Raw genomic sequence first — 26,467 nt, 5'->3', positions numbered from 1 at the left:
TTACTACTCTGCTTCCAAATATTCAGGGTAACCCGTAGAGACCATGTGATGTCCTGAATTGCCCACCAGGAGTTCCGCGGTTGCCAAAATATAGCACGTAGTGCCATTGGACCCAGAATTGCTTGTTCGATGGCCACCCATTGCTTAATTTCTGTATTACGGTGAATATCCATTAAGGCCCTCAGCTGGGCTGCTCTATAGTACCAAAGGAGGTTGGGAACCCCCAATCCCCCCTGCAGCTTTGGTCGATATAACACCTGACGTGCTAGACGTGGCGGGCGTCTGCGCCATATGAAATCAAAGATCCATTTTTGCCAGCGGCGCATCATAGGCATGGGAACACTCACTGGTAAAGAGGAAAACAGATAAAGAAATTTAGGCAAAATGGTCATTTTGGTGATGGCTATTCTACCCAGCCAGGAGAAATTGCACCTGTTCCAACGACTATATCCAGGGTTATATTATTTATCAAGGGATTGTAATTGAGATGATATAGGTCAGGTAATCGGGCTGTTAAAAAGACCCCTAAATATTTTATGTGGGATTTCGCCCATTTATACGGAAACCGGCTGCGAATAATTTGCACTTCATCTGGGCACAAGGTCACATTAAGTAATTCTGACTTGGCGAAATTCACTTTAAGGCCTGCTACTTTACCAAAGCAATTTAGTTCTCGGGTAACCCCTTCCAACGACGAGGCTGGAGTTGTTAGCGTTAATAAAATGTCGTCAGCAAACAATGATGCCTTGTACTCTGCAGATCCCAGTCGAAATCCATTTATATCATTGGCTTTGCGAATCCGCGTCACTAAGGGCTCGAGATATAATGCAAATAACAGGGGTGACAGTGGACACCCCTGTCTAGTGCCCCTCCTTATAGGGAAGGCGGGGCCATAACCATTATTCACTTTGACCCTAGCTGTCGGATTAGTATACAGTTGTTGCAACCATTGTAAAAAGAAAGGTCCAAACGCCATATGCCTTAAAGTTGAAAACAGAAAAGGCCAATGAACCAAATCAAAGGCCTTCTCGGCATCCAAAGACAGTAAAACCGCTGGAGTCTGAGTTCTACGAGCCCACCAAAGGAGATCAATGACCTTTCTTATATTATCTGCCGCCATGCGCTGTGGAATAAACCCCACTTGGTCAGTATGTACCAGCTGTGGAAGGAATTTATTTAAACTCTGAGCTAAGACCCAAGCCAGGAATTTGAGATCCACATTAAGGAGCGAGATGGGTCTATAGGAGCCACAGCATGCCGGGTCTCTTCCAGGTTTTGGGATAACGGTTATACCCGCCGTATTATTATGGGGCCCCATTCCTTTACCGTCTCTAATATTGTTAAAATATTGGGCTAGGGGCTCCACCACTATAGAAATACATTTTTTATAATATATCCCAGTGAGCCCATCTAGTCCTGGCGCTTTACCAGATTTCAATGATTTAATCACCATCTCAATTTCACTAGATTGAATCGGGTCATCCAGGCTCTGTCGTTGCTCATCTGTCAAAGTCGGTAATTCTAGCTGGTGTAGGTAGTCATGTATATCAATCTGACATATGGAGTTTTCAGACCTGTACAGATTCTGAAAGAAGTCAGAGAAAGCCTTGTGTATTCCCGCCGAAGCGGTGAGCATCTCACCCTCAGAGTTTTTAATTTTTAAAATATTATTTTGAGAGATCCGAGCCCGCAACTTACATGCTAACAGACGACCTGCCTTATTCCCCCCTTCGTAATATTTCTGTTTTAGAGATTCTAGGGCATATAGACTACGTTTATTATCAAGTTGCGCTAGCTCATCTTTGAGGGCAAGTAACTTCCTATAGCATTGTTTAGAGTGGGTCTTCATATGTACCTGCGATAGCGCTGCAATTTTACTCAGCAATACCCGTCTGGACTCTTGTTCTTGGCGTTTGCACGCCGATGCTCGGGAGATGAGAATCCCCCTCGCCACAGCCTTAGAGCATTCCCAAACTGAGCTAGGAGATGCCTCCCCGCCAGAGTTCAAATGGAAGTATTCCTGCATTTGAGTATTCAAACTCTGTACAAACCCCACATCTTGCAATAGAGATTCATTTAGCTTCCAAAATCTACTTCCCACATCCTGATCACCGAAATCTATGTTCAATAGTATGGGAGCGTGATCAGACCAAGTGATAACTTCTATCTCCGCCCCTTGTACCTGGTTTCCTAATGTTTTATCCACCAAAAAATAATCTATGCGTGAATAGCTATCATGAGGTGTAGAAAAAAACATGTATGTCCTAGACTGGGGGTATCTGTTTCTCCATATGTCAACCAAATTCCAATCGTACATAAGGTTCTGCACTGCCTTTCTACTGTGCCCAGCCGTCTGAGAGTGCGTTTTGGACATATCTAGTTCTGGTCTGAGCGCAATATTTAAGTCACCCCCTAAGATAATTGGCCCTTCTGCCCTTGCCGCCAGAACACCATGTAATTCCTTCCAAAAGGTCCCAGCATCCCTGTTAGGGGCATAGACCGTTACTAATGTTAATTTTTTCGAGCCTGTCTGGATGTTCAAGATAAGGAACCTCCCATGCGGGTTGGTAACACAGGAGAGAAGCTCGAATACCAAGTGTTTTGAAATCAAAATCCCTGTTCCTGAATATTTAGCCTCCAACCCTCGGGCCGCCAGGAATACGTGTGGAAATTCTTTAAACTGTAACAGATGTTCGTGCTTATGCTTTAGGTGTGTTTCCTGAATAAATGCTATATCTGCTTTTTGATGTAGTAACTCTTTCCTGAGAAGAAACCGCTTTCTAGGGGTATTGAGACTCTTAACGTTTAAGGAAACTATTTTAACCATTATCTAATGGGAACTGAATCATCGCTCTGTCTTTATTAAGATCATTCTGTGTAACACCTCCCTTTAAATGGTATTGGGTATTTAACATACCATGACTACATACTAAGGCTCCCATATGGTGAGAAAAGAACATGCTGAATCTACCTAAATTTATCCCCTTCGTTTGAACCACTGAAGATTCTCTCACCTTCATCTGCGAATCTACCCCCTCGGGGGGGGAGCGCTCGTCAAGCACCGCCACCTCCTGGCCACCATCTCCCCCCCCCCCCCCCCCCCCCCCCCCCCCCCCCGCCAACCAGACCCCTATGCTTCAAAGACTAACACAACATTTATCTTAAGTTAAGTATAGCTTCCAACATATAGTCATAAACTGAATCAACTCATCAACATTAAAACAGTTACAGATAACCCCAAGAACTGTTGATTCTTAACGGATCAAGGACTTCTTTTTGTTATTCACTGCTCCCCAACCCCGTGGGGAGGTTCCAGAGAACTATCAGTCCTCCTCAGCCTTTGTCAGTAGTTGAATTTCCGATGTCTGCAGGTCGTCTTCTAAGCCTGCCTCGGCCCGGCCCCTGCCTCCTCCACTGCATACCCACATCCGATACCGCTGGTAGCGCCGGCCTTGGAGCTGGTGTGAAAGCATAGCTGATACCGGCCTGAGTAAAGCATTCAGCAGCCTCCGCTAGCGTTTTAAATCTGTATGAGACGCCTTGATGCTGAAAGATCAGGGCAAAAGGGAATGCCCAGCGATAGCGGATGTCGGCCTGGCGCAAGGCAGCTGTCGCCTCATGTAATAAGAACCGCTTTTGCAGTGTTGAAGGCGCCAAATCATTATAGACGAGAATATCTAAGTTGTGCCATTTCCATTGGGGATGGGCCCAAGCCAGTTTAACAATTTCTTCTTTTTGTTTGTAGTGAAGAAATTTAATGATGATGTCCCTAGGCTGATTATTGCGTTTGGGACCCAGGGCTCGGTGTGCTCTATAACAGAGTACATTTTTAACCACTTTCCTGTGTAATTATTACAGCACAAGTAAAGCGTTGTGCTGTGCATAGCAGAAGCTGCACTTCCTCCTTTAAACAAAAGGCACACACAGCATTGTTCTGAAAGTTTAATAACTTGTATATTCTTTCTTTAACTTCATAGGTGCAAAAATTCTCATTCCTCAGTTGTTTGTTGGAAGGGGTTCTTTATCATTAATTTCACCAGTTGTTGCCCATTAATTTTCCCTTTTCTAGACATTTAAAAATCTGCCATTCTAAAAAGTTGACTATATGCAGAGAATGCAAATCACAAACCTAATCTCAAAATCTTTGATTCCTTTTGCACCAAATTAAGCTCTATGCTATAATTGTAACGTACAACCCAATTGTAATGGACCCCCCCCCATAGTGGACCAGGTTCTGTAATCATGTACAAATTAATTATAGGCTGTGTGACCGCCCCCCCCCCCACACCTTTTTTTTTTTCCCCCCAAGAACCACTATGCACTATCACTTAAAAATAGGAGTTCACCCAAAATGTATTAACAAACCTTACTAAACTACCTCCATATAAGATTTATATCACCTGAAGTTTAGTTGCTTCAGGACTCTGGCCAAATCAAAATCTGTAGCAGGATTGGCCAGGGCTCTCTGAGCTCCCAGCACTTTGTCCGTTGTGACATGCATGTAGTTCTCATAGGAGGAGTTTAGTTTGTTATCAAACTAAACTCCACAGTGGAGTGCCTCAGGGATCTGTATTGGGACCCTTGCTTTTCAATATATTTATAAATGATCTGGAAAGAAATACGACGAGCGAGATAATCAAATTTGCAGATGGCACAAAATTGTTCAGAGTAGTTAAATCACAAGCAGATTGTGATAAATTGCAGGAAGACCTTGAGAGACTGGAAAATTGGGCATCCAAATGGCAGATGAAATTTAATGTGGATAAGTGCAAGGTGATGCATATAGGGAAAAATAACCCATGCTATAATTACACAATGTTGGGTTCCATATTAAGTGCTATAACCCAAGAAAGAGATCTAGGCGTCATAGTGGATAACACATTGAAATAGTCGGTTCAGTGTGCTGTGGCAGTCAAAGCAAACAGAATGTTGGGAATTATTAGAAAGGGAATGGTGAATAAAACGGAAAATGTCATAATGCCTCTGTATCGCTCCATGGTGAGACCACACCTCGAATACTGTGTACATATCTGGTCGCCGCATCTCAAAAAAGATATAATTGCGATGGAGAAGGGCGACCAAAATAAGGGGAATGGAACAGCTCCCCTATGAGGAAAGACTAAAGAGGTTAGGACTTTTCAGCTTGGAGAAAAGACAGCTCTGGGGGGGGATATGATAGAGATGTTTAAAATTAGGAAAGGTCTAGAATGGGTAGATGTGAATCGGTTATTTACTCTTTCGGATAGTGGAAAGACTAGGGGGCACTCCATGAAGTTAGCATGGGGCACATTTAAAACTAATCGGAGAAAGTTCTTTTTTACTCAATGCACAATTAAACTCTGGAATTTGTTGCCAGAGGATGTGGTTAGTGCAGTTAGTATAGCGGTGTTTAAAAAAGGATTGGATAAGTTCTTGGAGGAGAAGTCCATTCCCTGTGTGTACCCGGATCAGTCCAGACACCTGGGTTGTGACTCCGCACCAGCAGATGGAGACAGAGCAAGACCTGTCGGGCTCAGCCACATATAGCAAGGTGCCACCCACAGCCCCTCAGTCTTACTCTGTCTCCAGCAGATGGGACAGGTGCAACCACAGCCTCTGGGATCCCTGGAGAGCATTTTGATTGTTGCTTAGTTAGTCAGGGATTCTTTGGTAAGGAATTAAGTAAAAAAAAAAAAAAAAAGGCAAGAAGAGCTAGCAGACGTCCCTCGTCCTGGGAGCCTCCCAGGGGGGTTGGAAGGTTCTGAGGGGACCATCCCCCCCCCTGGTTAAGGCCGCTGCTAAGGGTTGAGGACCTGGCCCTTCAGGTTAGCAGCGTCGGGGGTGACATCTGGGAGCCTGGTTCACTAACCCCCGCTGGAACAGGAGTGTCAGGACCAGGGACAGCAGCGGCAAGTTAAAAAAAAAAAAAAACCCACTTGTTTTTTTCTGGTTACCGAACGCCGACTCTCCGTTCTTCGTTTCATTGCCGCCCGTTTTTTTAATTTTAATTTTGTTGTTAGTTTTCTGGCACTTCGGCTGTGAGGCAGATGCCGCGGGGGTCTTCCTGCCGCGCGATGGGGTTTGCTCGAATTCTGTTTCGGGCGGCGAGGGGCCGTCCGAGGCTGGTCGGGGGGGTTGGTCTCGGCCGGCGCGATCGCCGCCGCATGTCGGGCCGAACGCAAAGGGGAGTGCAGAGCTGTTCCCGCTCAGCGAGGGAATGGCGGCCATTTTGGGAGCCGTTCGGGAAGCCACGCAGGTAGCTGCCGGTGATGGCGGCATGCCTCCCGCGCTTTCTCCGCAGCAGCGGCCCTCCGGGGGGGGGTTGCATCTCCGGTGTTGGAAGATAGTTTAGAGGAGGCAGCTTCTTTTTCGGATTCCTCTTTTTCCTCTGATTTCGCGCTTCTCCTCCACAAGGTGCTGAAGCACAAAATTTTCAAGCGGAAGGTGGGTAAGAAGTTGGCCTTGGGGGGCTTGGACAGGCAGTCGAGGTTCCGGAAGAGGAAATCCAGGGATAGGTCCTAGAGGGACTCGGACCCGTCTAAGGAGAAGCGCCCTTTACGGGGTGTCCCTCAGGACACGGACACAGACTCCATGTCGCTGGATGAGGCGGACCCGCCCATAGGGCCCCTTTGGGGGGGGGGGGGCGACGGGGCGGAAGGAGAGGTGCCAGCCCAGTCTGGTACCAGCAAAGGCACTCCGGTGGATGGTAATGACCTGAAGGTGGTACGGCTGTTTAGGAAAGATGAACTGGCCCCGCTCATTCCGGCCATTCTTCAGGAGCTCGGTGTGGAGGCTCCACCGGTGGAGTCCCGGCCGGGGGCCAAAATGGATCTGGTGCTGTTGGGTCTTGGTGGTCCGGCAGTGGCTTTTCCATTTCACTTCTCTGCGTCAGACATACTATTCCGAGAATGGGACACTCCGGAGTTGGGCCTGAAAGTGAGTAAGGCCATGGATAAGCTTTATCCACTGCCAGAGGTCGCGCTGGAGCTTCTCCGCCTCCCCAGAGTGGACGCAGCAGTGTCGGCAGTAACGAAGAGGTCGATTCCGGTCACAGGGGCCACAGCACTCAAGGACATACAGGATAGGAAGCTGGAGCTACAACTTAAAAAGGTCTATGAGGTTTCGGCTCTGGGGGTCCGCGCAGCCATCTGTAGTAATTTTGCCCTGCGGGCGGGCCTGCGCTGGGCCCAGGTGCTCCAGGCCAATGTATGTCTCTCGGAAGAGGAATCTGCTCAGGCGAATCGTTTGGAGGCGGTGATCGCTTACAGCGTGGATGCACTGTATGACCTGCTGCGTACGTCGGCCAGATCCATGGTCTCGGCGGTTTCCGCGCGCCGTCTCCTTTGGCTACGCAACTGGGCAGCAGATGGTTCCTCTAATGCTCACCTTGGCTCGCTGCCGTTTAAAGGGAAAGTGTTGTTTGGGAAGCAGTTGGATGACCTGATGCAATCGCTCGGAGAAAACAAGGCATTTAAAGTTGCCTGAGGACAGGCCTAGGCCTCGGACCTCTTTCTCCAATAGGACTCTGTTCCGGGGGAACAGAAGGTCACGACCTCAGATCTTCAGGTTCGTCTTACCGTTCAGGCTCCTCCAGGCCGTCTTCGTGGCCTCAGTCCTTTCGTGGCAAAAGGTTTGGGAAGCAAGGTGGACCCTCGTCGGGAATGGGTCTAAGGCTTCCCAATGAAACGCGGGCGGTCCATTCCTCTCTGCAGATCCCGTCAGTCATGCCAAATGTAGGAGCCAGGTTGGAGCTTTTTACCGAGGAATGGACCAGAATAACGTCGGACCAGTGGGTCCTCGGCGTGATAAGTCAAGGTTATGCTTTAGATTTTGCACGGATTCCTGCAGGCAAGTTTCTCGTTTCACCCTGCAAGTGCAGAGAGAAGCGAGTAGCGGTGCGGGAAACTCTTGGCACCTGGAGGACTTGGGAGCGATAACCCCCATGCCTCCCGGGCAGCAACGCGAGGACCGTTACTCCATGAGTAAAAACTCCATGAGTAAAAACATGAGAACCTATGCTCATGTTTTTACTCATCAATAAGAAATTTCTCCCTCCTCCCCCCCTCCACGAACAACCTTCCTTCCCCCGACCCCCCCATTAGCAAACCTCCCTCCCCATGCGCTAGTTTCGCTCTAATAGTGCATACTGCTACTGTTCCTAGTTATGTTATGTTATATTATCCAAGTTGTTCACTCCCTTGTTCATTGTAAGACATATGTTGTCATTGTTTTCTACTTGTTATAATGTAAACCGGAGTGATAAGTAATTCTGTTACCTGAACTTCGGTATAAAAAAAGTTATAAATAAATAAATAAAATAAATTTACTTCATCGTGCCAAAAAAGGAGGGCACGTTCAGACCAATTTTGGACTTGAAAGGGGTCAACAGGTGTCTTCACATTCCACGCTTCAAAATGGAGACGATTCGGTCGGTTGTCGCCTCAGTTCGTCCAGGCGAATTCCTGGCTTCGTTGGACCTCACGGAAACGTACCTTCATATAGGCGTTCAGCCGTTTTATCAGAGGTTCCTCAGGTTCTGCATTCTCGGCAGGCACTACCAATTCAGAGCTCTCCCCCTTCGGTCTCGCCACCACTCCCTGCACATTTACCAAGGTGATGGTAGTGGTAGCAGCTCAGCTCAGGAGGGAGGGGTTCCTGGTGCACCCCTACCTGGACGATTGGTTGATTCGCACGAAGTCCGAGATATAGTGTCGGCAGAGTCCTCCAGCTCTTGCGCTCTCTCGGATGGGTGGACAATCTTGCCAAGTCGTCTGGACCCCACCCAGTCCTTGGAGTATCTGGGAGCGCTATTCAACACGAAGCAGGGCAAGGTGTCTCTCTCCAAGGAGCTTGTTTGCAAGCTTCAGAGTCAAGTGAGATGCTTATTGTCCCTACAGATTCCTCAGGTGTGCGATTATCTGATGATTTTAGGCTCTATGGCATCAACACTAGCTTTGGTTCCCTGGGCTTTCGCTCATCTATGTCCGTTGCAATTAGCGTTGCTCTCCCGCTGGAAGCCAGTGTCAGAACAATTCCACCTCCCGCTCACAGACCAGGCGAGGGCCAGTCTTCACTGGTGGCTCGAATCGGACCATCTGACATGTGGAGTATCCCTGCTCGTGCCTGACTGGACGGTAGTCACCACGGACGCCAGTCTCTCCGGTTGGGGAGCGGTCTGTCTTGGACGGTCGGTGCAGGGTCAGTGGTCCAGAGCTCAATCACGGTGGTCCATCAATCGCTTGGAGACCAGGGCGGTAACTGGCGCTGCAATCCTTCCTTCCGCTGATTCGAGGGAAGGCGGTCAGAGTGTTGTCGGACAATGCAACTACCGTGGCGTACATCAATCGCCAGGGCGGGACAAGGAGTCAGCTAGTCGCGGAGGAGGCTCAACGTTTGATGTGCTGGGCGGAGCGAAATCTCAGCAACATTGCGGCGTCTCACATCGCCGGAGTCGACAATGTTCAAGCGGACTTCCTCAGGTGTCATCATCTGGATCCAGGAGAATGGGAGCTGGGGGAGGACGCTTTTCACCTCATCTGCAAAAGGTGGGGAGCGCCACACATGGACCTGATGGCCACTTTTCAGAACACAAAGGCTCCAAGATTTTACAGCCGGCGGAGAGAGAGAGGGGGGCCGAGGGCGTCGATGCGCTAGTGCTTCCCTGGCCAACAGACGTGTTGCTGTATGTGTTCCCTCCTTGGCCACTGATAGGCAAGGTACTTCGGCGCATAGAGCTGCACTCATCGTACGTGATTCTGGTGGCGCCGGAATGGCTGCGGCGGCCGTGGTTCGTGGACCTCCTCCACTTGCAGTAGAGCCTTCCCTTCGTTTTCAGGGGTCCACGGCTCTCCTCCATCAAGGCCCCGTTTGTTTGGAGGACGCGGATCACTATTGTCTCGCGGCATGGCTTTTGAGAGGCAACGCTTGAAGAATAAAGGGTATTCGGATGCGGTTGTGGCCACCTTGTTGCGGTCTAGGAAACAGTCTACGTCCTTGGCCTACGTTCGGGTCTGGGCGGTGTTTGAGGACTGGTGTAGGGATCGCAGCGTGGATCCTATGACGGCTTCCGTTTCCGATGTCCTAGCTTTTCTTCAGGCAGGTCTTTCGAAAGGTCTCTCTTGTAGTACCCTTCGGGTTCAGGTGGTGGCACTTGGTTGTCTCAGAGGCACTACACCTGGCACTACACCTGGATGTCGCTTGTTTTCTTCGGGGGGCTAAGCATCTATGTCCTCTGTTGCGTCATCCTTGTCCATCCTGGAATCTCAATTGGGTACTTTCTGCCTTGTGTTCGTCGCCTTTTGAGCCGATCAAACGGGCGACTCTGAAGGATCTTACACTAAAGGCGGTTTTCCTCGTCGCGATCACTTCGGCGAGGCGAGTTTCGGAGTTGCAGGCTCTGTCATGCAGGGAGCCGTTCTTACGGATCTCAGATTCTGGGGTATCCTTAAGGACGGTTCCTTCCTTTCTACCGAAGGTGGTGTCAGTGTTTCATTTGAACCAGTCGGTTGAGCTTCCCGCTTTTCCTGATGGGGAGCGGACGGAGCCTGGGGCGAGAGAATTACGGAAACTAGATGTTCGCAGGGTTCTCCTTCGCTATCTGGAGGTTACGAACCCTTTCTGTGTCTCAGACCAGCTCTTTGTTTTGTGTTCCGGTCCAAAGAGGGGTGGTGCGGCTTCCCGGACCACGATTGCGCGTTGGCTCAAGAAGGCCATTGGCTCGACATATATTATGAAGGGGAAGCCTGTTCCCGTGGGTCTTCGGGCTCACTCTACGCGGTCGCATGCTGCTTCTTGGGCGGAATCCTCTCAGGTGTTGCCTCAGGAAATTTGCAGGGCGGCTACTTGGAAGTCGTTGCACACTTTTACTAGACATTATAGGCTGGATGTCCAGGCAGCTGATTTGGGGGGTTTTGGGGAGAGAGTACTCCAAGCGGGACTCTCTGGTTTCCACCCTCGGTAAGTTGGCTCTGGTACATCCCAGGTGTCTAGACTGATCCGGGTACGTACAGGGAAAGGAAAATTAGTTTCTTACCTGATAATTTTCATTCCTATAGTACCACGGATCAGGCCAGGAGCCCGCCCGTGTTATCTGCTCTGAAGTAATGGAGAGTCCGCTCGATGGATTCGGTTATTTAATTTGGTTATATTTGTTCTCGCCTCTGGTTCTGGGAGTTCTGTTCCAGTTGGGGGTTTTTGAATTGGCCCTTGTTGAGGGCGGTTTAGTTAGATAGTCTGATTGTTCCTTTTCTGCTTTGACATTACGTAAGACTGAGGGGCTGTGGGTGGCACCTTGCTATATGTGGCTGAGCCCGACAGGTGTTGCTCTGTCTCCATCTGCTGGTGCGGAGTCACAACCCAGGTGTCTGGACTGATCCGTGGTCCTACAGGAATGAAAATTATCAGGTAAGAAACTAATTTTCCTTTACCTGCTATTAAGTTCACTTAGAAAATAGCCACTGCCATTAGCAATGGTAACATGGAATAGACTTAGTTTTTGGGTACTTGCCAGGTTCTTATGGCCTGGATTGGCCTCTGTGGGAAACAGGATGTTGGGCTTGATGGACCCTTGGACTGACCCAGTATGGCATTTTCTTATGTTCTTAATATCTGGATCACAAGTGGCTGATATCTAGTGTTAGACCTTTTTTCATTGGTTAGCCAATTCATAGCCATCTGAATTACTGGCCTTCCACATATCTCATGGGCCTTATTTATTTTTACTTACAAAATTATATTCTGCCTATAGCAATACAATTTGTGCTAGGTAGATTACAGGAAGACAAACATTTAATATATAAATGCACACAAATTAAACATTTCCTATTGTCATCACCAGAGCAAAACAACAATGGGAGGGACACTGCCCTGTCAGCAAGTTAACAATTAGCTAGACATCATTTCAGATCTACTTTGATGGCAAGGCTGTACATGTCAGACCTTAATTGTAATCATGGTCTGTTTAGCAAAATGTCCACAGTACTTTCCTGAGTTTTATAGCTGCAGTTTCTTGTTTGGGTAGCTTCTCATGGAATTTTGTACAGGTGTTGGGTCTCTGCTTCATGCTGGCAAATCCTACCCTGCTGGATTTGTTTTATATTTGGAGCAGCTATACTCAGCTTCCACCCCTCCATCAGTTTCCTGCCTTTGACTCTACCATCTGAGCTAGCAGAAAATGGCTCTGGAGGTTTGTGTCCCTAACTCGCAGCATACTGCTGAAGTTAATTGTCTGTCTCTTAAGGAATGGATTCTGGTTGTTTTTTTTAAACATCAAAATAAAATATAAAAATAAAAGTATATATCTTGCAGAGGGTCCTTCCTGGTATGCTTTACCTGGTCTGGGGTCAGTCAGCACAAAGTGGTCCCATTGTAGCCCTGGTTTTGGCAGGTGCTTGGTTCCTGGCAGGCCAGGAGCACTTATAGCTTTACTGTCTGCAAGTTTAGACAGGGACCTAGCAAGCTTACAGTCATGCCCCAGTAATGGACAAAACCTGCCAACAGATTCCCAAAGATGTGGCAAGCAGGGACCCCATTCTATAGTCTCTTAAGACTTTCAGAGAACTTGCTGGGTCTTTTGCATGAATCTCTAGAAACCAAAGAAAGACCATGTGCTTGGACTAGTGTAGTCCATTGGTAGTGGATTTTACAAGCTGTTTTCTTAGCAGAGATAGTCATGTATCATACATATGACAATGGTTGGGTGCTGGCAGAGATGTTGATGAAAATATGTTGCTTAGATGGATGCAATACCTGTCGAGGCCATAGTAGTTTCAAGTTTGTCTAGCTAACTTCAGCTGTGCAAGCAATTTCCTGCTTATTGAGCAAAAGCAGTTTTATTGTGTTGCTGTGACTCCATTTTGTTTGGTTCCTCTAGCACACAGCTCCTTTAAGGATGACCTGGGCTAGTCCTGACAGTAACGTGGAGGAGTTGGGTTCAATTTCCAGCTCAGCTCTTTCTGTCTCCAGGCCAGCCAAGGCTGAGATGGAAGGATTCTTGGTCATTGCACCCGAGTTGTGGTCACCCTCGGGGTGCAGGTATCATGGGCTCTTACGAGAGCTGTGGTGCATGGTCAAGGACTGTCACTGCTATGATTGTCTTAAGGTGAAGGTTTATAAAATCATGAAGGGAAAACTGGATAGTAATGAATGAAGTCTCATGCTGTTGTAGAATGATAAAGATAGCTTCCTACTGAGCTGAAAGCCCAAAGGAAGTGGAGATAAGTACTGGGGCAAAACAAAATGGGAGGAGGAAAGGGTGTGGGGGAGCTCTTACCAGATTACAGTGGTGATGCTTAGGGCCTAATTCCTATGTTGGCTGCTTTGAGTTTCTTGGAAGAAGTACTCAATGGATCCCAATGGGCAGATCCATGCCCTCTTCACCGCCGTTCCCCAAGCCCAACTGCTTGTTAATGGGCTTATCTTCTAGAAATTGTGCACTGACCATAAAAATACTTTTGTAAAATTATTTTAAATCTGCTACTGGTTTGTTTCATGGAGTGGCCCTCTAGCTCTTTCTTCTAGTACTGTGAAGTCCTTTTTCCCCTGTGCTATTAAAAAATAAAGCCTGTGGATTTGGCTGATTAGTGCAGGAGCAGACTCCTTTCTGTCCCGTTCCACTGTATCCCATGGGGCTTGTGTGGCTGCAGCATATCTTGGAACAGCTTTTCCCTACTAAACTAGTGCTGTTTTATATCTTACTCCCAACTCACTTAGCCCAGGCAATATAGCGACAAGACCACACACCAGAGCTCCTCGCTGGCCCTCATAGACTGTAAATCTCCTTCCCCGGGAACTATGACTGCTACTTGTGCAGCCTCAAACCTCTGCCCTAGGAAATGAAGCCAGGATCTCTGAATATTTATTTATTTATTTAAAGTCTTTTCTATACCGTTGTTAAGCGGGTGCCATCACAACGGTTCACAATAGGGCACAAAAACTAGTGGCCTCTGTGCTTGCAATTTGGCTGCTCAAGATGTGATGTCACATGCCGTGACATGTTTCTATGTGACGCCAAATGTCATGATGTCACGCCTTGAGCGGCCCAATTGCACGCACAGGGGCCGCTTATGTGCATGCAGGCATCCATCTTCGCCGGCAGCTGCCTCCGGGAGGCAGGGGAGCCGCGGTCCATCTCCGCCGATGTCCGTCTCCGGAGGAGGGCTGCAAGAAAAGTAAGTCGCTTCGTTGCTACTTTTTTTTTATTTTTTCTGCTTTCGTTGCTTCGGGAGGAGGGGAGAGAGGACTGGGGCTGCCCCGGAGACCAGCACCTATGGACACAGCCAGGGCAGGTGAGAGGGGGCTGGGGGAAGGTTTGCCGCCTACCCTTACCTCTCACGCAGGGGTAAGGGTAGGCGGTAAGGTAGGTTAAATGCGCGGCAAAACTGCAGGTTAAAAAAGCGAGTCGGGGCGCGCGTTACTGTATGGGAGGGAATAGCTAATTTGATCGTTTACATCTAATATACATGCCGCGGGCGGAAGGGGTTACCCGGTGATTTAAAGAGGCGGTAAGAATGGGTTAAAGGGGATAGTGTATTGCGGGTTGGACTAACGCGGCTGGAAAGTGAGTAGAAAGCGGGTTAGGAGCGGGGTAACCGCGGCCGCACTTTACTGTATTGACCTGTTGGTGCTGCTGCATCCTCTGCCACCTTCCCTTAAAAACTGGTACTGCAGGGGACCCGCAGGTCTCCCCTTACTACAGGATCCTAGGAGAGCCAGCAACAACCAAGCCCTGCTCTCTGACCTCCCTGCGGTGAGAGGGAATCCTGAAGGACTAGAAGAAAATGAAGGCTGCAGCTATGCCTCAACCTCTTCTCAGGCTTTTTTTCATGGCACAGCAGGAGAAATGCACCTCTAGGTTTAACCTTAGCGCTATTTTCTACCAATAACAGAAGAAAGTTGCCCCACCCGTGTAGCGCTGGCCTCGCTCTGTGTGGGACTTGAACTCTGCCCCTCTTTCCCTGTATGCTCCAGCTCCACCCTTCGCTCTGGAGCGTCCAATCCACTCTCTCCTACCACATATGCAAATTAAGCTCCTCCCCACTCAAGTCCCCCTCTAGCAGCACACGCTCCACCCGAGCTCTGGGTGCACCTCCTGCTACCACACGTCCCAATCACGCACTTCCTACCCTTCGCAGTACTTCCCTGGCCTCCTATGGGCTTTTGCTACTAGTGCTTCAGCAGGGAGCCGTTCAATCCCTTTCAGCATTTTTGTTAACCTTCTCTGCACCTTTTCTAGTGCTACTCTATCATTTTAGAGATGCAGTGACCAGAAGGGCCCACATTGTTCAAGCCATGGTTGCACCATTAAATGAATAAATAAATATTTTCAGTTTTCTTCTCCATTCCTTTCAGAATAATTCCTAACATTCTATTTGCTTTTTTTTAAAACTGCCTCTGCCCACTGAGCTGAGAATTTCAACATATTGTTCACAATGTCTCCAAAACCCTTTTGTCTGTATCATGAATATAGCATTGCCAACATACTAATTATGATTATTTTTGCACTTGTCCCCATTCAATTTCAGATAAGCATGTTGGCAAGCTCCTTTCCCTTATCTACAAGTGTGATTACTTCACTGGTCACTCCCTTCTCCAGATCATTAATAAACAAGTTCAACAGTACAGAGTCCTCAGCCCCTCCCTTTTCCACTGAGTCCACTGCAGGAGCTGACTATGTAGTCCTACTTTTTGATACCTAGCCACGCTATGACATAACCGCCTGGCCCATGACTCATTAAGCTCCTGAGGGACTTTATGCAATGGCTTCTGAAAATCTAAATACACTCATTAACTGGCTCACCTTTATGCAGCTGCTTATTCACACCTTCAGCTTTGTCTAAATATAATAGAAACATAGAAATGATGGCAGAAAAGAACCAAATGGTCCATCCAGTCTGCCTCGCAAGCTTCTTAGGGTAGTATCTGCTATGCAGGATATCCCCATGCTTATCTGTTTCCCATACTGTAAAAGCCAGGGTCCTTGTTGATTGGTTTGTGAATCCAAATCTCACACTATGCCTTGCCCTTGAAGCAGAAAGCAATGTCAGAATTGCATTAACAGCATCAAAGCTTATTGGTTAAGGGCAGTAACCACTGCCTCAGCAAGTTACCCTCATACTTGTTTTCCCACATCATATAAGTCGGTGCCTTTATTGGTCACTGCACGAATTTAATTCTCCTTTTTCCCACTGTCATTGAAGCAGAGAGCCATGCTAGAGTTGCATCAACAGTATAAAGTCTTATTGGTTAGAGGATCATAACCCCAACACCAGCACGTTACTCCATGCATGACTTCTCTTTGCTACATGCATGCTGGCTCTTCCCCATTCCTATGGCTAGTCATCTTGTTCTCACCAAGTGCCTGTAGCCATTTTACCATTGCCTGATGTCAGGCTCACCAGGCTGTAGCTAGTGATCTGGCAACCTCTGAAACGGCTCTGAAGACCTGCTTATTTTGAAGTAGAGTCAAGGATAAAGTAAATGTTAGTAGAGGTGATTTTGATTAAAGTGGTCTAAGTCGATGCTGACCTGGTGAAGCCCTCACAGAGGGTTTAAAGCAAAAAAAAAAAACTTCTTGTAGAGGTGCTGCCTGTGTAGAGTGGGCTGAGGTTTTATATTCCACGTTTAAACATTGTAACCCATGTGAGTGCTTCATTAATGAGGAAAGAGTTAAGAAGCCAAACTAAACTAAGCTTGGGTCACCCTTGAAGCCCTTTCTGAAAGGTAGCACTATACTGCCTACCCCTCCCGTCCCCAGGTGCAGATCAATTGGAACCAGTAGCAGGTGGGGGTGAATACCATCAGTTTGGTCTAGCAAATCTTCCAGATTCACACGCATGTGTTTCAGTTTCTCCGCATTACCCCCCCCCCCCCCCCCCGCCACACACCAAAAAAAAACAAAAACAAACAGTTCCAGCGTATCTCCCCCCCCCGGTAAAGACTGAAGCAAAGGATGCATGTAGTTTTTCTGCTGTGGCTTTATCCTTCATCAGCACTTTTTACCCCCTCCCTCTTCCCCCATTTTCTAATGGTCCAACTGGCTCCCTTGCAGGTTTCTAATGGACCTGACACTTATTTATTCCTAGCTTGTGTGTCTTTGGCAAGTCTTTTCAAATTCTCTCTTGATCTGTTTTCTTAAAAGTTTAACATCTAATTCACCAATGGCCCTGCTCTCTATTTATTAAAGGTAAATTTTGGGTTTTAGATTGCCTCATTCACAGCACCGTTTAGCCACTCTGGTAGACATATTTTCTTGTTTTAACCTCTTTTTAAACGTGTGGCATGTATCTGAACTTCTACCAGAGTATTTTTAGACAGTCTCCATCCCACATCCACAGCCATTGCATCTGCTCCTTTTAGTGTCCTATCTAGTTTTCTCATAGTTTCCCCTTTTGAAGGTAAATGCTATTATAGTAGTTTTATTTTCTCCCACCGGTATTATTTCAATTTAGATTGCATTATGATTACTATTGCCAAGTATCCGATCTACATATTAACCTGCAAGCGTACAGCGAAATCTTCAATTTGTGCTATAGAGGGTTGGGTTTTTTTTTTAAAACCCTTTATTATAGGAAAGCAGGGGCCTTAAAACAAAGCTGGAAGCCTTCCCCATGCTAAGCACCACCTGAGGAACCTATGCTACAAAACAGATTGTATAGAAATATTTTTAAAGGGGGCAGATTGATGGAAAAAAAATTCATTATAGCTAAATGCAAAATTCAAGCTGATTCTTGCAGGCTAAAATAATGTAAGATATATTAGTCAGGCTACTACACACAGAGGGGCCAATGCATTAAAGGGTGCCCAGCCTAGCACACAGGTTTGTGGGTGTTTGGACACGTTTTGGATGTGCTAGACCAGCACCCGATGCAATAAGGGGATTGGGCACGCTAAACACGTAGCTGATAACGCTCACCACCTGTAAATTCCATGTAGAGGAGGCTATGAGCTATTACCCCCCATGCAGAAAATCACTGGGCGCCCAACGTATTTTTTAACACGGCAAAATTAACTCCAGCGCTGGCGTTAAGTTAATCTGCAAGTCAAGGGCTCATTACAAATTTAAAAAGATACTGTCCGCTGTGGTTCCTCCTACTTACTATCGTTGCAATACTTAAATCTACTGCAGGCTGTAGATTTTTTTTTTTTCTTTTTAATTCTGAATGTGCAACAGCCAGGCTCCAGGCCGATTTCGCCTCTTGCTATTGTGTGTATATTGGGTGAAACGGACCGGAAGCGGGGAAAAAGTGGATGCTTGTATTGAGCATCCGTTGCAGGTGTGGGCGCACAGCCACCTCTCCTGGGACCCCGATGAATCTGAGCATTAGGGGCGCATAATTCTTCCTTAATGCGGCAGCTCATTAAAATATTACATGGGCGCCCAGGAAAGGTGGCTATGAGCACGTCTGGGAAACGGGCACTCAATCCAAGACCTTACTGCATCGCCCCCGCGAATAATGGGCGATTTTAATTACCCCAAAATCAATTTGGTGAATGTCTCATGAGGGAAGTTAAGTTCCTAGCTGCCATGAATGATTGTTTCACAGAACAACTGCTCTTGGCACCAATGAGGGGGGAGGGGGGCGGGGGAAGCTATTTTTCAGTAAATTGCAAGCTCTATATGCAAAACCAATGTTCCTTTTTAATTAAATATTTTCCACTCTGCCAGAATGTTTTCCCCTTTACCAGTTGTTTTCTCACTTTTTCATGCCTTGCTCTTCTGACTCTTGAGGATCCTGCTCTCACTACCACCTGTTTTTCCCCCCCTTTTTATGTTTCTTTTTCTCACTCGTCTCCAGCCATCTTCATCCTATCTTATCCCTCCCCACCTTACTGACCCCCTCCCTCGCTCCTGCTTACCTAATCTCACCTCCCATTGCGCTCCCACTTTCCGACACCGTCGCATCCTGTGACACTGGTAATGCGCACTGCCTGGTTCGGTGGCCCAGGGGCTGGAAGAGGAATGCATGCCAGCACCTGGCAGTGGCAGGGGGCTGTGACAGAACCCCCCCCCCCCTCCTGCAATGCCATAGGAAGGAGCAAGATTTGACAGCAGTAGCCCAGCAAAATAGCAGGAGCCCTAGTTTCCTGCAAACCATATCAGAACTGCAGTAGATGTCAAATAAAACATGAATACGGCTGCACTGAACTAAAGTTTTCCTTTTAATCCAAAACAGTACAGTAAAGGTAGATGAAGAAATTGGTACAAAAATACAAAAACATAGTTCCTTGATTCCTCACTTTGATGCAGTCTCTGCTTCTTGTCCTACAAGCCCACGCTGTTAAAGCAGAACATACACCCTTTACCATATCACATAGAATTACTATTTTCAGCACAACAAACTACATATTCATAAGATGCCCACATATAAAGCAGCTCAGTTATCTTTGAGTGCCTTTTATTTCACAGCTTTCCTGAAATGGAAGTTTCCTTTGAAGAATAGCTTTTCATTAACTAGCATAGATTTGAAGGGCACGGACCTGCCCTTGGGGGGGACGGGGGACTATTTCTGGAGTAGACATATGTAGCTGTTTAACCTCTGAGGCTGCAAAAGGAACAGCTCAATCACACACTGTTACAGTATCAAAATAAGAGAGATGAGGAGGAAGCACCGTTTCAAGAACCGTACAGCACAGGCACAAGATGAAAGTCACTTCAGGAAGTTTAGTTTTGCGGGCTGACCCACAATTTTCAGCATTACTGATTTAAAAGTAAAAAAAAAAAGAGCTAGCAGCATCTATCGGGATAAAACTGAGTAAATCAGGTTTAAGATATGGCACAGCCAGAGTAGACAGCAAGTATAAAAAGTTCCTTTTCTCTTCTGTGAAAAAGGCTATAATACCTGAGTAGTGCAGAGGTCTACATATAAAGCGTCCATCTGCTGGCCAGCACGGTAATATTCCAAACAGGTCACTTTCTAGGTTTTCTTCTCAGTCAACAATTAATAAGCCCCTCTCTAATTGGGGCATCCAGTGATTACCACATACTCTTGGGAGGTGTTCCTTGTGTGTCAGGGCAGGAGGAAGTGGTGGACTGACAGAATTCCCCCCTCCCCCACAGTAATGGCGGGGGAAGGAGGGCTGATATGCACACTGTACACATGGGGAAAGGCTTATGCTCCCTTTAGCCTGTGCAAACTTTGCATATCATTATCTTAGCAACTAGGCCGCTTTTAGCAGGCACGCTAAAGAGTTAAAACTCCTCAGCACAGAGTCTTCCCAAACCTGTCCCGGTCCCTGAGCTGGTTTTCAGAATACCCACAATGAATATGCATGAGAAATGTGCCTACCATGGTACCTTAGAATATGCAAATTTATCTCAGGACAGGCTTGGTTAGTGAATCTGCTCCTAAGAGATTCAGGCAAAACATCTGCAACATTGCTGCCAAATATTCAATTCCATTATGGTTTTGGCTTGTTTAGTATGATTTTCAATTTACAGAAACAAAAAAGTTACAGAAGTTTTACAGGGTTTTGTTTTTTGTTTTTTTTTTTAGAGCTTTCTGAAGTTCTACTTAAAAATTGAACACAAACATAATTGTTTTAAGGAGCCGTGTTGTAACCTAGTAAATGAGGGCAGATAAAGCAGTGTAAAGAAAGGAGCGTTTGGTTTGCTGGAGCAAAGGTGATAAGATTTAACCCTGTGGTAAGCAGTAGAACAAACTTTTAAAAGACTTATTTTTGCTGTAGCCATCTGCTAAGCTAAATAATCAAGTTCTGATTTGAGAACATTCTTCACAGCATTTTAAAAGACAAAAAGTGCCAGTTCCTTAGATACAGAGCAAGCAATATCTTTTTCATAACAAAAAAAAATGTCATCTCAATTCTGTACAATTTTTAAAAAATGCATTTTAGACCATAGAATAGTTGTTAGTAGGTACAGAAGCACTTTTACTGGATTTCCCCCATACCATAGTCTTTCATTAGTACCACCGGAAAAAAAATGGTTTCATAATCTGTGTGCAACATATTCTTATGGCTTCCTGGTTTGCATGAGCTGTCTTTTGACCCATATTAGGACCAGGAGATTCCAGGGTTGATTAAGGATATCTTGTCAGTGCATATAGGCACAAACTGAACAATAAACCCATAAGTAAACAGTCACACAATAACTGCAACAATATAAACTTAACCTTGAACAAACAAAACAGCTAGAGTAGGAGAACTCTGCAAAGACTGAGAAATGTTTAACGGTGCAATCTGTTAGTACTGCCCCTGAAGAAAGCCAGCTTCTTCTTTTAACTAATTTTAGTGTGAGCAAGCACACAAAATACTTCCTCCTTCTACGAACTGCATTTGTGGTCCTTTCCATTTTCAAGTCTGTGCGTCGGGGTCCTGCAACAGCGAATTCTCAGGACAGGTCGAGGAGGTCCCAGAAGATATTGCCAGGGTTACTTTGGAGGGATTAAAGTGCAAGAGCCCGAGTACACATATGCATTTCAGAAAGTTCTGCCTGGACAACCAGCTCCTATAGTTCTACCGATTACCAAATTAAAAAAAAAAAAATGTATACACCATGTTTCTTGACTACAACCCAAACCAGTGTAGAAAGGCAACACGATGATGAGGAGATATAAGTGAGGGCAAAACGAGCTGCTTTGCTGCTACAAATCGACCACTGTCCGGTGCTTCTGTTGTAGGGAGAGCAGGGCGCAGTCCCGGAGGAGCTCAGCGGCTCCGGAAGACGGAGAGTGCCCGGCCGAGGAAAGCGCGCAGGGCGGGGAGCCCGGCGGGCGGCCCCGGCTCGGTCTCGCCGTGACCCTGGCGGCGGCGGCAGTTGTTGTTGCTGTTGAGGGCCGCCAGGCTCCCTTCCGCCTCCTCGTCCCGCTCGGGGGCGCCGGCCAGCTCGCGCAGCTCGGGGGGCGCCCCGGCCCGCAAGTACTGCCAGGCCCGGCGGCCGCTATGGTCGCGCCGGTGCACGTCGGCGCCGAAGGCCCCGATCAGGACCTTGAGCAGCAAGTCGTGGCCCTGCGCAGCGGCCAGGTGCAGCGGGGTCAGGCCCCCGCGGGCCGGCGCGTCCACGTCCAGCGGCAGGCCCCGGCCGCGGGCGAAGTCGAGCAAGCGGATCAGGTCCTCGTGGCGGCCGTGCTTGGCCAGCCAGTGCAGCGCCGAGTAGCCAGTGACGAAGTCCCGCCGGGAGACCAGGCTGGGGTCGGCGCGCAGCCGCTCCTCCAGGCCCGCGTAGTCGCCCTCGGCCGCCGCCAGCATCCACTCGTGTTCGGCGGGCTCCAGGGCCAGCCAGGCGGCCTCCTCCTGCTCGTCCTCCGCTTCCTCGGCTTTCCCCGGGGGCGGCACCGCCGCCGCCGCCGTGATCCAGAGCCCGGCCAGCAGACTTCGCCGCAGTCCCCGCCGCCTCAGGCTGAGGCTGCCCGGGGAAGAAGTCGGGGAACCGCGATCGGCTGCCGCCGGCTCCGCGCCGCCCTCCCGACACCATCGCCCCGAGCCCCGCAAGCTCTCCCGGGCGGACTTAGCCGGCGCCCTCCGGATGGTGTCGATGCCGCCGTTGGCTCTAACTTCCAGGCGGGGGGAGTGGTCGCTCTGTGGCCCCAGGGACGCGGGGCCCACCTGCTCCATGTCGACCTCAGGGGCCCGGGCTCGCCGCTCGCATGGTTCACCCGCTCTAGGTCCGGCGAGGGCAACTCTCCCCCTCCTCCTCCAGGGGATCTCCGCTTCCTGCAACAAGAAAAGAGGGACCGTCAGCGGCGCGTAGAGCCTCTCCCTCCGTTACACACAGATCGGCGGAGAGCAGGCGCGCTTTCACTTTGTAGCCCTCGGAAACGCTCCGGCCGCTGCCCTCCCCCACTACATCAGCAGCACAAACAACGCCGCGGTAGGTTAATTGATTTACATTTTAAAGTTAGGGGTGGGGGCGATCACTTATCTTCCTGTTCCTTTTTTTTTTTTTTTATACCCTGATCCCAAGACGGTCCCCCCTCCTACCGCTTCTGGCCCTGACGAGATCGAAAGTGAGAGAACTCCTCCTGGGAAGGCTTTCCAGTTGCCCTTTCACAAGGGGAGGCTCCGGTCCCCTGGAAGCGCGAGGGTGGCCTCAGGCTGGGGGGAGAAGCTCATCAACCCCCACCACGTGACCCGCGGGAGTTCACGCCCCGGGGCTCCTGCACCTGCTTTGCGCGCGGCCGGAGCGGCAGCGCACGGCAACCGGAGATCGGCAGCCTGGCCCGGACTTGAGCTACCGAATTATTCTCTGTGGCTACAAAAGCCGCACACAAGCGTTCGCGGTATTGAGACCCTGCAAAGCGGTTTACAGGATTCAAGTTCCTTTGAAGCAATGATCCACCCCCCCACCCCCATTTTTTTTTTTTGTTCCTTTCGGGGGGTTGAGGCAGTCGTCCGCGGCTTGAGAACTGTACCGAAGAGTGAAAGAATATTTACCTAAGCAACGCGAGGTGGTGCAGGGTGGCCGTCCCCATCAGCCGCTCAAAAATAACTTACCCTAAGATGCTTTTTGGAAGTCACAATCGTTGATTCCTTTTTAAAACTTAAGAATGTTTTGGTAATGAAGGGGAAAAAAATCACTTGCCGGGTATCCTTATTATAAAGAAATTATCTCCACCCTACTAGAATGTTCCGTTCTTCACTCGTTTTGCTTCCGCTTTTCTGTCTGACTTGAGAGGTGGAGCCTATGCTTGCAGTTTCTTCGTTGAAGGAAGTTTTGCAATAGTTCTTTCTGGCTAATTAATTTATTAACATGGCTATACCGCTTCCTTCATACAGGATGCTCGGAGCACTTTGCATACCACGTCCACCTGTCAAGCCCCGGATAAGAAGCTTGCGTGACTCTTTCAGCATTTAAAGCTCCCGCCTCATAAAAATAATGGAGAAGGCCCTTGGGGTGGGGGCGGTAGAGCCATCGTGCACCAGCGACACCTAGCGGCCGCGTTTAGAGCCCATGCTTGCAGACTTCGGAAAGGCGCCTTGGTGCAATTCCCCGCCCAGGACTCTCCCTGCAATGACTGGGGGCGGGGAGAGGAGGAATCTCCAGTAGCTGCAAATGAAGGGCTCCTGGTGCCAGTTCTCAGCCCTGCTCTGCATGAGCTGGAAATGGAAAGGAGGAGGAGGAAACTGCAAGGCCGAACCCGCCCTCTCTTTACCCCTCCCCTCACCCACTTCTGCACAAGAAGAAATACAAGATTTCAGAGCGGTTTTTGTATGGACGAAATCCTCTTTATGCATGCACACGCGCTGTGCTGAAAAGCAGACAAATGGGCTGGGCTACACTAGTACAGGCTACAGAGCATTGGGGGAGTGCACTTTTAAGATTGTTTTATATAGAGACATGGTTAGCATTTTGCATAGCGTGGATTGACAAATGTTTCAGCACTTACATAACCGAAAAAAAAAAAATCCAAGGACCCCTGATTGAAGTATTTTGTTTATATGAATTGTGTCTCTAACTGTATCTGAAGTCTCTGAAACTGCTCCCATGATACTGTGATGCTTTTTCTATACTTATGAGCTGTTAATCAGTTTTTTGTATGTGTCACTTTCTTTTGCACAGATGGAGAGATGACTGTTGTGGTAATTCACGCTTCTCACAATCAGGCCAATACAGTAAAGTGCGGCCGCGGTTACCCTGCTTCTAACCCGCGGTTACCCTGCTTCTAACCCGCGTTAGCCCAACCAGCGATTCACTATCCCCTTTAACCCATCCTTACCGCCTCTTTAACTCAACGGGTAACCCTTTCCGCCCGCGGCATGTATATGAGATGTAAACGATCGGATTAGCTATTCCCTCCCATACAGTAACCCGCGCCCCGATTATCGCTTTTTAAACCTGCACTTTTCCCGCGCGTTTAACCTGCTAACTTACCGCCTACCCTTACCCCTGCGTTAGAGGCAGGGGTAAGGGTAGGCGGCAAACTTTCCCCCAGCCCCCGCTCACCAGCCCTGGCCGTGTCCATGGGTGCCGGTCTCCGGGGCAGCCCAGTCCTCTCAAATTGACGGGTCAATCCCCCCGGGCTCTCCGGAGCTGCAACCCAGCTCTGCCCCAGTCTTGCAAAAAAAAAGTTTCCTTTCTTCTTGCAAACGCGTTTCTTAACTGTCGGCAGGAACAATTGTAACTTCTGTTCCTTGCGTGAAGCTGGGTTAAAACAAAAGGGAATAAGTGTAATAAAAGTTAACTTACTGGCGGGAGCCGGCGGGCGCGCGTTCATCGAGCCGGAGGGAGCCGGCGGCGAAAGCAGCCTCCAACAGCCCCTGCCGGCGGCGATTGAATGCACGCCTGTATACACCTGTGCAATTTGGGCGCTCAAGGCGTGATGTCACGACGTTTCTATAGGCGTGCATTCATTCGCTGCCGGCGGGGGCTGTTGGAGGCTGCTTTTGCCGCCGGCTCCCGCCTTCCTCAATGAATGCGCGCCCGCCGGCTCCTGCCAGTAAGTTTACTTTTATTACTCTTTATTCACTTTTGTTTTAACTTTTTCCCTGCGCCTCCCTTCGGAAGGGAGGGAGGGAGAGAGGACCATCCACTTCCTGGTACCTGTCATTTCACCCAGGATACTGTATAGGTGCTGTATAAAGCGCCTATACAGTAAAATGGGTTGCGCGGGCCTAACGCTTCTTGGACGCGGCTTGCATTTGCAAGCTATTTAAATACAGTATCGAGCGATAGGTGAGCCGGACTGTGCGTGCGGCAAACGTGGGTGTGCCCGGCACTAACGCAGCTCTTCCTACCGCTCCTTACTGTATCGGCCCGTATATATTTTGTTTGATTCTCTATTCATTGATGATGAGTTGTATATATTGTAAATATATTGTCAATTGTCAATGCTGAGATTATCACTGTAAATATATACAATATTGGTACTTAAGTTAAGCAATGCAAAGGGCCTTGAAAGTAATCTTTCCCCCAGTGCACGAAACCCTGGAAAACGTGTATTAAAGGACTTAGATAATAACCACTGCTATTACTAGCAACGGTAACATGGAATAGACTTAGTTTTTGGGTAATTGCCAGGTTCTTATGGCCTGGATTGGCCACTGTTGGAAACAGGATGCTGGGCTTGATGGACCCTTGGTCTGACCCAGTATGGCATGTTCTTATGAGTTGCTCTCTACATTAATGGCGGGGGTGGAAGGGAAATAGAATAAAAAAGGTTACTAAGAGCCAAGAGAAACAGATAAGTATGTGAGAGAAAAAAAAAGTGCGAAAGCTTGCTGGGCAGACTGGATGGGCCGTTTGGTCTTCTTCTGCCGTCATGTCTATGTTTCTATGTTAGTGCTTAAAGCTCCCCTGTTACCCCCTTCCACCGTTATGAATCTGATTACGTGGGAGTCCTTCTGGAATGAATCCCACGCATGCATCGTCACACTGATGCGTGTAAAGTGTGACTACAGCAAAAAGATAGATGTGGCCATGGGAAAGTTCTTTTTTACTCAACGCACAATTAAACTCTGGAATTTGTTGCCAGAGGATGTGGTTAGTGCAGTTAGTATAGCTGTGTTTGAAAAAGGATTGGATAAGTTCTTGGAG

General features: G+C 48.2%; 1 protein-coding gene and 1 long non-coding RNA gene across 4 annotated transcripts; one reads left to right on the top strand and one right to left on the bottom strand.

The window, feature by feature from the left end:
• Positions 1-19,116: 19,116 nt before the first annotated feature.
• Positions 19,117-23,715, bottom strand: SOWAHD (sosondowah ankyrin repeat domain family member D). 3 transcript variants are annotated; one of them, XM_029607826.1, is made up of 2 exons: positions 23,368-23,715; positions 19,117-22,647 (listed from the first exon to the last, which is right to left on the bottom strand). In XM_029607826.1, the coding sequence occupies exon 2, from the start codon at positions 22,546-22,548 to the stop codon at positions 21,643-21,645; it is 906 nt and encodes a 301-aa protein (XP_029463686.1). In that variant the 5' UTR covers positions 22,549-22,647; positions 23,368-23,715; the 3' UTR covers positions 19,117-21,642. The 3 variants fall into 3 exon arrangements, with proteins under 3 accessions (XP_029463686.1, XP_029463684.1, XP_029463685.1); XM_029607824.1 differs by having other exon boundaries at positions 23,428-23,715; XM_029607825.1 differs by lacking the exon at positions 23,368-23,715 and adding an exon at positions 22,915-23,331.
• LOC115094600 lies at positions 22,885-24,461 on the top strand. Its single transcript, XR_003857591.1, has 2 exons — positions 22,885-22,940; positions 23,710-24,461. It is a non-coding gene; the product is annotated as an uncharacterized LOC115094600 (long non-coding RNA).
• The last annotated feature ends 2,006 nt before the right edge of the window (positions 24,462-26,467 follow it).

The sequence above is a fragment of the Rhinatrema bivittatum genome, chromosome 6, assembly GCF_901001135.1.
Source record: "Rhinatrema bivittatum chromosome 6, aRhiBiv1.1, whole genome shotgun sequence".
Taxonomy (NCBI): domain Eukaryota; kingdom Metazoa; phylum Chordata; class Amphibia; order Gymnophiona; family Rhinatrematidae; genus Rhinatrema; species Rhinatrema bivittatum.
This window is presented reverse-complemented; position numbering and strand designations above follow the sequence as displayed.

What these genes read in the sequence shown, in the direction of transcription:
- SOWAHD (XM_029607826.1), bottom strand. Translation starts at nt 22,548, where the DNA reads ATGGAGCAGGTGGGCCCCGCGTCCCTGGGGCCACAGAGCGACCACTCC.